This window comes from Corvus brachyrhynchos, unplaced genomic scaffold, assembly GCF_000691975.1.
Source record: "Corvus brachyrhynchos isolate BGI_N302 unplaced genomic scaffold, ASM69197v1 scaffold152, whole genome shotgun sequence".
Taxonomy (NCBI): domain Eukaryota; kingdom Metazoa; phylum Chordata; class Aves; order Passeriformes; family Corvidae; genus Corvus; species Corvus brachyrhynchos.
This window is the reverse complement of record NW_008237447.1, coordinates 7214139-7228426: the sequence shown is the minus strand read 5'-3', so window position 1 is coordinate 7228426 and position 14288 is coordinate 7214139. Positions and strand designations below refer to the sequence as shown.

At 38.7% G+C, this 14288-nt stretch overlaps 1 protein-coding gene across 11 annotated transcripts in view; it reads left to right on the top strand.

The window, feature by feature from the left end:
- ROBO2 (roundabout guidance receptor 2) overlaps positions 1-14288 on the top strand; it is a 1044784-nt gene that overhangs the window by 160265 nt on the left and 870231 nt on the right. For 3 of the 11 annotated variants that reach the window (XM_017731514.1, XM_017731516.1, XM_017731512.1), the window contains exon 1: positions 8926-9603. The exons of 1 other annotated variant lie outside the window; for it this stretch is intronic. In XM_017731514.1, the coding sequence (XP_017587003.1) occupies positions 9483-9603 (121 nt within the window). In that variant the 5' untranslated portion in view covers positions 8926-9482. Of the gene's footprint in view, positions 1-8923; positions 9604-14288 lie in introns of those variants that run through there. 7 more of the 11 variants (XM_017731515.1, XM_017731507.1, XM_017731518.1 and 4 more) reach the window with 5 other exon arrangements.

The following is a 14288-nucleotide window of genomic DNA, read 5'->3' as shown; positions in this document are numbered from 1 at the left end:
GGAAAGAGCAGAATTATTAGCTGTTACATACAAGCAATGACCTTATTAAAATCGGTGTACCAGGAAAAGCTGCTGAAGTGCGCTGCCTTATTTATACAATTTAGGTGCCTTAATGAAATATGTATATGTATGCAAATTCCCAGTTGCTTCACTCAACCCTGAGCAAGATGTGGAGAGCAGAGATTTGACACACACTGTTGTCTGTGTGTTTAAATGCAAGCACACTTGTTTGAGCACCTGGGCCTTGGAGGAGAACTTGTTCTGCCTCCTTGGGTGGTGGTCTGCTGCTGTGCTGGCTTGTCTTTGGAAGCTGCTCTGGCTTACAGTGCCATGATAAATTACAGCCCTTGCTGATTATCTGTTGTCATCTGGCCCCTGGTCACCGAAGTGAAACCAATGAAAGATCACATTTCTTCCTACTGTGCTGCTATAACACATCCCTACGATGCTGTAGGCAAAAACCTTATTATAAATTGTTTTATTCAGTCAGGCTTATAATGCCACCTCTACTGAGCCTGCAGCAGAGGACATCCAGGTAGAGAGGAATAACTCAACTCTAATTTTGCTCCACATATTCGACCCTCTAATAGCAACAAAAGTTTTTTGCCTCTTTGTTTGATTTATTATTTTTTTTTGTTTAACCAGGCAATGGTTTTGTACAACTTGTCTGAAAGCCACTTTCTGTCAAAGGTTTATGTAGTTGTTTAGTAATGCTAATTGTTTGAAGGGAAATTCATTCTTATGTGCTGAATGAGAGTGGAAGGCAGTTAATTGTAATGACAAAAGCCATCATAGGAAGAGATTATGCTTTTATTACAAAACCATGCTTGGAGTGTGGCCTCAGACCAATATGGAATACTCTGACAATGGAGTGGCAGGGTGGGGTTGGGGATAAGCTTATCTCAGAAGGACTTACATATAAGTTTTTCTCTATTTATGAATAATAAGTTGTATTTGCTAACATCAGACTGAACAGACTGAGGCTAGGATTACAGCCTTGCTAAGTTTTTTTGCCTTGTGAATCAGCACTGCTAATAAAGATTTCTGTAGGCCAGATGATGCCCTCATTTATACCCAATGCCACTGTATGCACCCTCTGGCCTTGGTTACAGGCCAGCAGGGTCGGCCCTGGCATTGGAATGTAATTATCAAGCAGTGCCTGAGCTACATTCCAAAGCAGTCCAGTTTGTTTCTCTGGTGTGGGCTCTACGGTGCTAATAGAAGTAAAAAAAAATAAGATCATTGTATGAATGACTGAATTCAGGATTGTCAGTGGTGGTTGGGGCAGGTGAGGTATCTTGCAGTACCTATGTCTTACATTTCATCTGCAAGCATTTGACCCTGTCCTGCTGCCTGGTGCACGATCTCCCTGCCTGACAGGCTGTCTCCCAAAAAAACCAAGACTGGACCCAACATAAGCAGGTACCCTGGATTGTCAGGCAGTTTGGGTTTGGCTCCTACTGTAACACAGCTGGGCAGATACAGCCTATGATTACTGAAGTGCAAATATTTTATAGCACCAGAAGACTGTAAAATAGGGGGTTTGGTCTTATTTTACAGAAAAGATACATATATATTTCTCAATATCTGCAATAAAAATGGAAAAAGAAAGAATGAATGTAGAACTTGAACACGGTCTTAATCAGCAATTGGTTTTGCACCGTTGCAAACAAAAATAGTTTGAATACATAAATTGCAATTGTGCAATTATTTTAAATGCAACAGCAGATACCTGCTTAGCAGGAGTCTGTTTAGTGCTTATCTCAGTATTTCAGACAAATGCTGATTATACAATACTTGCTGTCTCTCAAAAACACAGATCCTTAGAGTTAGAGAAACTCTCAAGTTTTCCTTTATATCCAGGAAATTTAGCAAATATTAGCTGTGTTTTAATAACCACTAGAAAAAAATACTCTTTTTTTTTAAACTTCTTAAAAGTGCCAGACATTTGCACTGTGATTCTTGGGATTGTCCTATGCAGGACCAGGAGTCAGACTGGGATGATCCTTGCAGGTCCCTTCCAAATCAGGATATTCTAGGATTCTACTATGGAAGCAGGTGCGTCACAGTTGCTGTTTTTTGCATTGTAGACATTAATTCTTGACTTGAATGTGGTGAGCAAATAACCCAACAGAAACTTCCAAACCTTTTTCCTTCTTTTGCAAACAGATTGCAAGTCTGGGGCTCTACAGAAAAATAATTCTGGTATTTAAAGCTGCAGGTTTATGAGCAGTGTGGCATTTTGGCATGGCTTTCACACTGACACGCTACACTTTTGTCTGGTAACGCTTGGTGGTTTTGATTTTTTACATGGAATCCCAGCTGACTAAAGAGCTTCTTCACTTGAGCACTGCAGAAGTTGTAGGTAGAGCTGTGGAGTCCCTGCTATACCTTTTGTCTTGAATGTGTCCTCAAGGAAAATTCAATCCACCAAAAAGGAAAAGCAAGCTAATATCTTTAATAACTGCAATTAGTCAGAGTTTCATTGTTTCGAGTCACCTGAAATGTGACACCTTCAGCAGCACTGGAGGCATTCTGAGCGTAAAACCAACTGGATCAATATAAGTTCAGAGAAAGCAGATGTATCTCTTGTCACTGGCAGTATTTCCTGAATGATCTGTGTTGTATCTTGGTCCTCCTTTCTTTCTGATCTGAAATTTCAGATCCCATGTAATACCATTTTCCAACAGACCTTGTCTCCTTCCTATGTCTTTATTATGTGGAGATATTCTATGACTCAGCTTGTCTTTTCCATGTTTAATTTCTGTTGATTACATTGGGAGACATTTGATTGACTGGTGTTAGTCGATTCTTCCTAATGGGGCTACTGGGTATTGCAGTTCCAAAGTGCTTCAAAAATTCATTGGAAGCTGGAGGAGAGGACCAGATCAGTACTTTGTGGCTTCAAAGCTGTGCATAATGAAATTTAAAGTGAATACGTCTAAAATACTCCTAAAGAAGTCAATAAACTGGAAAACACACAAAATATTTGAAGCTCTCAGATTTAAAAATCTGTTTTATGAGTGAAATGTGAGCTGGACATGTATTTTACAGTGAATGAGAGCCTTAATTTGTTTATTGACAAATCAGAGCCTTTAAGTGTCATGGAAAGTGGGTTATGATTCCCATATGTGTGAACTGGTACTTTCAGCTTTTAAGCTTTGCTCTTTCTTCATCATGGCCATCAGAAATAGCCCTGCCAAAAATTTTTTTAAAGAATTGGTATGATAGTTGGAAGTATTTTATTAAGTATTTTGAAGGTATACCTATTGCTCTACTTACAGCTTGTGAAAATAAATCCTGGCATCTTTTCTAGCTTCAGGTTGCTCTGCTTTCAATTAATCTCTTTCCCCCCGCTCCTGTTGGACAGGTGTCATGTGCCAATTTTTTGTTCCTGATATTTTCATAGTTGTGTTTTGGATAAATGCTCTATTTCATGGCAGGAAATAGAGCAAAATAGAATATGAAAAGATAACATATATAAGGGTTTTTTAATAAGACCAGAACTTCTTGGTTTTTCCATTTCCCCTTTGTCAAAACCAGAAATATATTTTCAGTCTGTAACACAAAACACAGTAAAGAGTCTCATTCGTGGTTTTACCCCCTGTTGTGATTTATGACTTCATATAGTATTTTTCTTACCAGAGCAGCTCCTTGGGTAACAGCACATGTATGTTGTTTAACAATTTGTGTTATTTTTCAATAAGTAATATTTATTGTGAATTGTTACATATAATTCTATATATATATATTAGTATATTGAAGTTTAATTGTATGTAAAGTTTGTTAAACATAGGCAGCATTTTTTGATAGATCATGTTTAGCAATTACATTTCAAAGTAACAGTATAGCATCTTGTCAGTGCTGAAAGATCTTAGAATCTTTGTGTTTAATATAGTGGATAAGATGGTCCAAGTTAATAATTTTATTAAAAATATTGATAAAGCTAAAAGGTGTTTTTTTTCCCATTATTTATCAAATATATAAGCAGTTTTTGGTTGCCTACAAGCTCCATTAAGAAAATTTATACTTTTTGAACTGAAACTCTGCATAATTAAGACTGAAATAAGTGGTAAATTCAAAGTGAATTATTATGATTCCTATTATACTTAAATGTAAACCTCCTAAAAATACAGATTGATGAGTGCAGAATATTATGAAAAACATTTCATGTACTTCTTTGTTCTACATGATATAATTTGCAGAGTATCAGAAAGGCCTTGGACCTCTACACATAAACAAGAAATAACCCTCAGTATAGAAATGTGAATCTTGGATTTATTGTCCTTGTTTTATTGATGCCTTTCTTTTACTGCACTAAAGCTGTTATTATAGCGTATTGCTGTACATCAAGCTTTCATGTTGTCTTATGCAAGAGGCAAAGCTTCTGGTTAGTTATGAAGAGAGACACTCTTTTTTGGGTCTTTATTACCAGCAAAAACCAAAATGAACATAGTATCTGGGGACTGGCATGCAGTGACTGTCAGAACATCATCTCACTTGGTTATATTTTTGAACGGGGAATAGAAATGATTTTTCACAATACCTGCAATGAAAGTGCAGGCTCTGCTCTGGGCAAGCACTGGTTTCTTAACCCCTGGAAATCACATGAATTGGAAGAAATTTCAAATACGTTTTTGATTTAAGAAGGCTCTGTATTTATTTGGCATTTTATTATGTTACAAGTATCTAAAATGTTGCTTCCATTGGTGTCCATGGCTAACAGAAATCCCCAGGAGGTTTCCACAGATATTTAGAATGCCCTAAGCTGAAAGTATTTAAAATCAAAACAATTTTCATGCCTAAAAAGAACTGAATTAATTATGGCTCATAGCGACTTGGGCCTCTGTAAATGGTGAGGGAGACAGCAGAAAAATATTCTTCATGCCTTCAGTGAAGGATGTGATATTTCCATCTTGTAGTGTTTGGTGTTGATTATATTCCTTTTGCAAAGTTCATTTAGTCATGGGCATTTTCATGCTGCCCGATGCTGGCTGTTTGGAACTTTGGGATGATGGAGAAGGAGAGAGGTAGGGAAAAATAAAATATTGGTAACTTCTTAGGGGGGAGGGGATGGACATTTCAGCTTCTATCTCCAGTCCTTCTCATCTTAGTCGTGACTGTCTAAACAGTCATTTCTATCTATTTCTGAAAGCTCTTAAATTTTTAATTTTGATAGTCCAGTGTTCTGAAATTGGAAGAATGAAGGCTGCAAATCTTTCAGAGCTTCTCCAAGTGTTAAGACAATTCTATAATTATAAGTGCCAGGATATACAATGAAAAATGCCTGTGCTACTGAACGTTGGGTTTGATTGAGGTGTTATTTCTTGCAGTTACTGAAGGATCTTGAGGAAGTCCATAATCTTCCCTGTAGTGAAATGGAATCTGGATGGCAAATAAAAGGCGCCAAGAACATGTCAGCAAGCAAGCAGTCGAGGCTTCTGCCTTTGCCTCCTACAGTCTGAAAGCAGCACAGCTCTCCAAAATATAACGCTTACAAGACCATGTTGCTCAGGGCTCTGATATTCAAGCTTCTGTGAAATTATTGTTGCTATTTATTCAAGCATGGGGGTTTTAACCAAGTGCTTACACCAGTAGCCTTTTGTGCCAGACAGGGATTAGTAAAAAGAAGGAAACTACAGAAGGGAAGGGTGACCAGGTAGCTGGTTGGTATACCAACTACTACAGATTAAACCAACTTTGACATATTTTTTCCTGAGTCACACCCCGGGGGGTTTGTTATTTAGGTTGCTGGTGTATACTGACTCTGAGTAAACATCCCACAATTCTGTTAATTAAAAAGAATCTCTGTATTTATTAATGTTGTAGGCATTTATAAACATAGCTTCAGCTTAATCGTAGCTGCTGCCCTTTGGCTTCATGAGCAGAATGAGGAAGAGAATATACAACTGGTAATTCATTTTGAATGCTGGAGGCTTTTCTCTTGACTTCATCTCATAAACACTAAATTAGAACTGGATATACTTAAGGTGAAGGCAGCAAGGACAATTGTGAGTATGGGAATCTTTGGTCTGAGAAATTACTTTTTTTGCTGGAGTAAGTTGTTTGAAGGGTATGTTGGAAAACCATAATATGAGGAAAGGTGAAGAGGATTTTCTTTTTTTAGTGAGGAAACCCCTAAATTATCTCAATAAAATGATCAAATATACTTTACAAAGAAACAAGAGGAAGTAATTAAATATGTGGAACTCATTGCTAGGACCTATGGGTGTAGAGCAAAGCATAAATGATTCAAAAAAGGAACTAGACAGTCATCAAGGACATTTAGCTGACATGGGATTGTTTTGTTTCTTGTAGCTCTCGGAGGAGTTTTAATAGTAACAGACATAACGGTGGACTTCAGACTGGTTACTTTTCTTTCTGTTTCCACTACTGCACATTCAAAGCATGAAATGGAATTACAAAACATTCCTTTTACATACCTAAAACATGATGTTGACTTAAAAATAATGATACTTGAAAGAAAAATAAATGTTGGGTTTCTTTTATTTGTCTTTCTGATGTTTCATCCGATGATGTTTGTATAATCTTTCTTAAAGCTATATCTTTCCTCTGGGGGCATTTCAACTCTGGAAAAATGAAATTCTTATGAACCTAGAAATGAGGACATTAAAAAACCCACTAAATTTCATAAGAAGGGACAACACTTTTTCTATGTTTCCTTGAAGGTCTGCCTGCTCACTCCTAGTAAAATCCTAAGTGGATTCAATAACTTATCTTTTGTAAAATTACCCAGAAAACCATCACCAGAGTGAAAATCTGGGTGCTTCAGGCATTAGACTGAACCAAACATGCCCATGACCAGCAACCTTGGTGGTTTTCCTTATGTTCCTTGGTCGTTCTTCCCTTCTCCTGCCATATCACCTGAGCTGCTACTCAGGCAGTACTTGATCCTGCTGAGCTACTGGAGGCTCATGCGGGAGCTGGCAGAAAGCTGACAGAAACTCATCATACCTTGTAAAAACCACTACTTTCATTAATGCTGAGAATACAAGGTATCCAGGCTGGATTGAATTCTTCTGCAGTATAGGGACCAAGGAGGTATTTTTAAGGATGCCTGCCACCATTGGAAACAGTTTTCCCCATTGCAGTTGACTTACTCATGGGTAGGGGTAGAAACAGCATAGTGTGATAAACTTTCAGGGGGTTATAAGATTTGAAGGCTAGACAGAGACTGAAGAAAGGATGTGGAAGGTAAAAGTGACATAAGGCTGCAGCGAGTGCCAAGACAATGATCTGTCAAAAGTTCTAAAGTGTGACTGATATTGTCACATGTTTTGGGTATTGAAGGTGTTTGCTTTCTGATGACAAAAGTGAATTTACTTAGTGGTACCTGAGGAGGGTGAGGCTGGTGGTTGTTTAGTTTAAGGTTATCTTATTATCCAGATGTAAAAATCGTGAAACCTCTGTGAACTCCTAAGTTTTCTTTAGTTCTTCAACATGTCACATGGTGCTAGCAAGTAAAACAAACACAAGTGTCTGCCTGCTTCATTTCAGTAACAGTTGGGAGAGAAATAGGAGAAATGGCGTTTTAATTATTAGCAAAGAGACTGGTGATTAAGAATGGCTTGATGGAGAAATTTAACAGAAGCCACAGCTTAGTGACTCTACGTGATAGATACTGACCTAATTTTTGGCAACTAAGAGCCATAAACATCATCCTTGATGTATCAGACTCAGCATCTGGTAAGCTGTCTTATAACTTTTAAAAATTAATGCACAGAGGGATGAAAAACTGTACATCAGCATGTGTTTGTTTTCTGTCTAAATGCAAATGTTACATCCTCTAACAAGCCCATAATTATATTGTAGAACTTAAAAATAAAAGATCTTTCATTGTTGATGTGGTGGTGGTGGAATCCTAATATTTTCTTGTTTGTGACATTACATGCTGTTTGTTTAAAAAAAAAATATCTGAACATATATCAGATGTTCATGATCGTCTCCACCAGTCAAAATATCATTCTTTATTCAGATGAATAAGTAAGGCTTCAGATTTATTAATACCATCTTTTTAATGTTGCACTGAAAAGGGCATCATGTCTGTGGTTGAAAATGTGATAACTTCAGGGAATTTGTGACCATGGTTGCTTTGTCATTCTAAAGACATTGATTTTTTTTTATTTATATAAATCTACAGCACAAGGTTTGTGACTCATTGATTTGAGTACTGCATGCTTATATGGAAACAACAAAGTGCCAGACTATAGATGAATTCAATCTTTTGGGCACACTTAAGCAAGCACTGGGCATCTCAAGACTGTTTCAGCAGTCTGAATGTCAGGAATCTTTCTCAGAGTACCCTCCATGAAAATCCAAAATTTTTCACAGAAAGTCTTATGTTTGCTGATCCAGCTTCAGCATTCTTAAATGCAAACATTTGGAGATATAGGTAGTAGCTCTATTATTTCTGTGGCAGTACCACCTATTAAAGGAAAAATTGACTGCAGTCTATTATTTTGAAAATATGTACACTTCTGAATGTCCCTTTTCTCTTTCCTTCCCTCTCCACCCTGTACTCTTGCCCCCTGGATTCTGGAGATCCTAAGGATAGGCAGTGTGAAAATATAAAATGCATAGCTGCTCTGTGCAGCAAAAAGATTGCTGCTACTGCTAAAGATTTGTTCTTCCTCTTTGCTACTTAAAAAAAAAAAAAAAAAAGGCATGCAGGGTTCTTCCCACGCAGTAATTCAGAAATGCTGCAAGTAATTAGTGTGTTGAAGCTTGCATTTTAGTTTAAAATATGAAGTAAAGCCTTAAGAAAATGCAGTGAGAAGTCTTGAGCAGTGGCACAGTGCAAAGCAGGAAATCTCCTGCACACAATAGAGATTAAATGCTCCCTGTGCATACTGTATTCTGCTCAGCCCTCTGCGTTCGGAGCTGGGACCGTGGCAGTCGTTATCTGCAGCAGGTTCCTTGGTGATTTTCAAGCCCTGCACTACCTACCCAAGTGGCAGTGACACCAGCTTTCACTGAAGCCTTATTACTCTTAAAAGAGCAATTTGGTTGGTTGCACAGCTATTAGGATCAGACAGTCAGGCTTAAAGCTGTCAGTACAACTGCTTCTCATCTTTTTTCACAATCCTGACATCTTTTCTCTTTTCTGCTGGACACAAGCATTACTGTATTTATCATTTTCAATCAAGCTCACGCTGCAAGCTGAGGAATATATTCCCACAGAAACCAAAGTGAGGAGCAGAAATTATTTTATAGCTGCTGTAGTAGCAGCGGTGCTGGCTGCATGTTGTGTGGGAGAAATCGGATCAGTGAGAAATGTGGCTTTCCTCAGGGCTACATCATTGAAATATTACTTCACCGTCTGAGAAGAGCAAAGCTACTCCTTGCTCTAATTTTTCAATGATTAATCACTCTTCCCTAAGTAAACACAAAGTGGGGGAGAAGATGTGAGATTTTAAAATTTTTTTTTTTATATATATTTTTTTTTTAAGTAACTTGTGGAAATGTTGTCATTGAAACGGGGGAAAATCAGTATGCTTGAACTTCTTTTCATTTTGATGTTGCTCTTCTCTGGACCAACCCTGAGCAAGCTTAGCAGGACCAAAGGCAAACACTGGAAGGGGGGTAAGTGGAAAGGAAAAGTTTTGTAATGGATGTTTGGGTAAGATTCTAAGAAGCTGTATCAAAAGTAATCTAAGGAGAATACCTGTGCTATTTTGAGTGACTCAGATTTCAGGTTGCTGTGTGGGCTTGCAGTGGGATGCTAAAAAGAGAGCATGGAGTTTAATTTGTTTTCTTGCTAGTTTGCTTGGCTGATGCTGTGTAAGGTATGCATTCCTTGTGGGAATTTTGCTTTACATTGTACTATTAGCAGAATAATATTTAAGGCCTTGATGCAGATAAATGTATGCCATTTAGAAATTTAGTGGTTTTTTTGGATTGTGAGAATTCAGATTGTTCTTTTCGTTATGGAGCCTCTGGGACTCTCGTGGCTTTATTGGAAGTGATGTTACCCCTGTCATAGGGGGCTACAGTATTGGAGAAGAAGAGAGAAAGAAAGCAAGAAGCCTATTTTGAGGGCAGAATTGTTAGTATATGTGGTAAAAATGACTAGACAGACATTTTTTTAGAGTACATGGTTGTTGTGAAATGCACTGCCAGCAGCACTAATTGGCTGACTGGCTATGTCAGTGTTGATGTGTTAATAAAGATAAATTGCATTAACTTTATCGAAAAAAATGCTGTGTTGAGAAAACACTTATGATTTTTGAAGGCAGCAATCCATTTTCCTCTTCTGTTAGAAACTGCTGAGAAGATTTACCCTGTGTGTGCTGTGAGCAGTTCACTAAATGTGCCTTTTCATAAAGTTCACTTTGTTTTGCTTCCTTGCATGACATTTGTTTATGGAAAACATGGGTTATTGAGGTCTCATAATCTAATATAGCTCAGTGAGCATAAATGGTATCTCATAAATATTTGGACTGAGGGACTGTGGATTGTAGATAGCTTGATATTTTCTCCCTGATTGTTTCTTGATGTTGCTGATTGGAGGCACCCCCAGGATTTTTTTACTTTTTTTTTCCCCCTTTACAAGTGTTGCCACAGCATGGTATGTTTATCACAGCTTTAATAGCACTTCCAGTTTTTCTCTGCTGTCAGTATTGTGATCTGAGGTTAAAGAGTAGCATCAACATTAAAAAGAAGTTTTAATAATTTATCACAACATCTCAGCAGGAGAGACTCCTCCCTCCCCCCTCAACATTTCCTTTTGTTGCGTTTAATCTTCCACCTACTGTACCTTCAAGGGAAAAGTTGCAGCTGGCGCTTAACCTGGATTGTTAATGCAGCACATGTATCTGAAAATTATTTCCTGGTCCTGTAAATCACATTATCACATGTATCTCACAGTGCTGCTGCTGGGTATCCTCGTTGCAAATTACAAGCTGTTATTTACTCTGGGCAGCATGACCTCTTCCCAGAGGTATGTGACTTAGGAATATATGTCACTGTCAAGTTCCTGGGATTTAAGAAATGCTCTTAACTTTTTTCCCTTTCTCCTATTTTCAATTAAGCCTGGTAAATGAGGGCTGTATTGCTTTGGTCTCTTACCTACTCTCAGACAGAGGCAAAGAGCTGAATTTTGATCATGGGTAGAAAATAACCTATGAACCTGACTGCAGAAAATATCTTAATATGGGCTTTTGCTTTTCTTAAAGTGTTTTTTGCAGCTGAAACAGAACATAAGGAAGATACCTGTTTCAAGGAGGCTAACAAGCAATTTGTCCTGCTTACTCGGAGCTCTGAATCAGCAAAAACTCGGCATACCTGCTGTCCAGTGGTTTGTTTCATACGTGATATTACTGTGAGAGCTCTGTGACTTGAAGAGGATGCCTGCTTTCTGGGAAAGCTCTAAGTTCAGGATCTGTCAGAATACAGTTGTAATGTCATGTAGTCTGAGCATTTCTGATCTCCAAAACAGAATGTGTGCACCTCCCCTTTCCATTGACCATTAAGGATCAGCTTTTGCTTATATCTCAGTGCTGTTGTTTTTTTGTGTTGGTGTGTGCATGGAATTCATGGTGTCGCTTGGTGAGATGTCAGCACGCAAACTTCTCCACTGCAGCTCACTGGGAAGCCCATCCCAAAATGGAAACAGAGTTTGGGGTTTTTTTTAAATTTTTGTTTTTAAGAGGCTCCAGACAGCCGGAGACCTGCATACCAACTTCCAGCTCTGTTGTTCAGAGGGCAAGGGTGAAGCTGGATATGTGCAGCTGGAAATGCATTGTATGACTCACAGCATCACCTGTGCTGAAGTCATTTGCATGGTGGATAGCAACAGCTGAGCTAGACCATGCTCTAGCTTTTCCGTACCACCTGTCTCAAGGTGCTGCAAAGTGTAGGCATCTTTGGAAAGTGTTGGTATCTGTGTAGGTTGTGTGTCAGTGTGGGCCCTGGTCACGATCAGTACAAGTTAACGAATCCGGAACATTTTGTGGTGCAATTAATGAAAACTCCATTGCTGGAGTTACAAGCTCTGAGAACATGTTTTCTGTGGTCTTGCTGTGTAATTCTGTATTTATGACAAAACCATCTCTGTTCACCTGTATTTTTCTCCTTGGAATTCACTAAAAAGAAAACCCACTCACATACAACTAAAAGAATGGACTTATGGGTAGAAAACTGCTCCTGATTTAGGTGCAAAGTCAGATATCAGAGAGTGAAATGAGTCCTGTTTGTGGGTCCAGAGAAACATAAAGATGCCATTTTCTTTTCTAGCTGTTTTTAAGTCTGCATGCCAGAAAACCTTTCAGAATGATTCATTGGAATGCAGTCTCTAAATGTGCTTTAAACTGGGATTTATAAACTAATGATCAAGATAGACTGGAGTCTAAAAGCAGAACCTGGAAATACAGATCAACTGGAATTTCTTTTCCCCTTTAAACTGAAATAACACACCATGGTTCAAGTTTATGAGAAGGATTTATAATAGGGAGACCAAAAAACTAGGAAAAGAAGATTAAGTATTGTTTTGAGTTTATCTTAAATCAGAAAGCAGATTTTAGGTGTTGCTAAGGCCTATCCCCTTCTGAATTTCTTTCAACAATGTTTTCACTTTGTTGTGTATCTTTGTCACACATATGGGGGGGGGAGGAAAGGTTTGAGTGTACCCAGCCAAATGCGTGTGGATATGTTTTGTGTCTGTCCAGGGGCATCTGGGAGAATTTGTAGACTGTGAATTAAGCTGCCCATGTGTTTTTAACTGTGTGGAAGGCTGTGTGACTAAAAGGTTCAGAGAGGGGGTGAGACCATCAGGACAGCCACCACTCCTGGAGGACATAAACCCCTTATTCATCTTGGAAACAACTCACACATTCCCCTGTGGGGGAAACTGTGCCCACTCAGGCTGCTGGGCAGCTTTGAAAGGTCTGACTCTTTACATGGTGGTCTCTGTAACAGGATCTGGTCCTTTTGCCAGGTCAGCACCCACCCCAGCTGAGGGGTGGCAGACTGAGCCACTCTGGGATGGTCCTTGGGGTCAGCTGAGCCTCAGGAGGAGCACGCAGAGACTCTGTGCACACCCCGGGGTGCCCTGGCACAAGAGTAATCTGTCAGCAGTGCTGGCAGCACCTCCCAAGGTGTTTTAGGTGCTTTAGGACTGGGGAGAAGAGTTGGAGATGAGAAGACTTCAGAGGGAAAGGACCAGACCTAGGGCTGGGAAATTCAGGTTAAAGAATGCCTTCTCCCCAAAACCTAGTTTGTTCAGATCTCCTTTGTACTTCACCGAAAGAATTTCCATTTTCAGAACTTAGAATGATTTGATTTACTTATGATTAAATCGGAGAAATAAAAATAAAATGCAACCACAGGGCATCACCCCACAGAACTAGATGAGGGTGTTGCCTGTCCTTACTGTCTACAGGGAAGTGAAGCAATAATCTCTTTAATGACTAAATCAAAGTTTATTATGCAAGTGATCCAGTCTTATATTTCAGTTCCAATTTCAGCTCTATTGCAGTTTAATCATTTTTATGGCAAAAGGTACCAGTGTTAGAAACCTTAAGTATCTCTGGCACGGTATTACTGGTGACTGTGATACAAAGCTGTGTGTCTCAGATTCAGTCTCCCTGCAGACTGATCAGCACGTGTATTATTTAAGGTGCATGTAGTACACCAGCTCTAGTTTAAATGTTAAATAAATGAAAGTAGAGGCATTTACATGGACCCAGGTAGCCTGGGCTTCAGTGTGAGTTATTGTGAGGCATGAGGGGTCTGGTTGGATGTGGAGCTTTTGATGTGGTGGTGGAATTGCAGCACTTGCAGAGCACAGCCAGCTGTGCTGGGATGATTCACTGTTTACTTTATGTGATTTTAAGCATAACACTTTATATAGTTTGCCATTTATCTAATTTAAGTAATTTATTTTATGTAATTTCAAGGATAAACTGCATGAAGTATTTTTTTAATATGTTATCATGTTGTATGACTAACAGTATTTCTTAAGTAATGCGAGATTAAGTATGCTGCCAGGCTCTTTTACCTTGGAAAAGCTTATGAAAGGCTGACCAAAAGTTTCAGACTCAGGGTCCTAAAAGTATTTCCCTATGTTTCATAGAACCAACCTGATTTTGAGTAGTAAGAAATTCACAATTTTTTTAACTTCAGAGGAAGCTCAATATATTTGAGGAGGTGGCTTGTGCATAGCTAAGGATCTAAAAGTCTAATTTTAGAAACTGAGTACTGTAAGTGTGGATCTGCAGTTTTAGTTTGACTGCAAGTATATAAAGCATATGACTACACACAGTATGTGA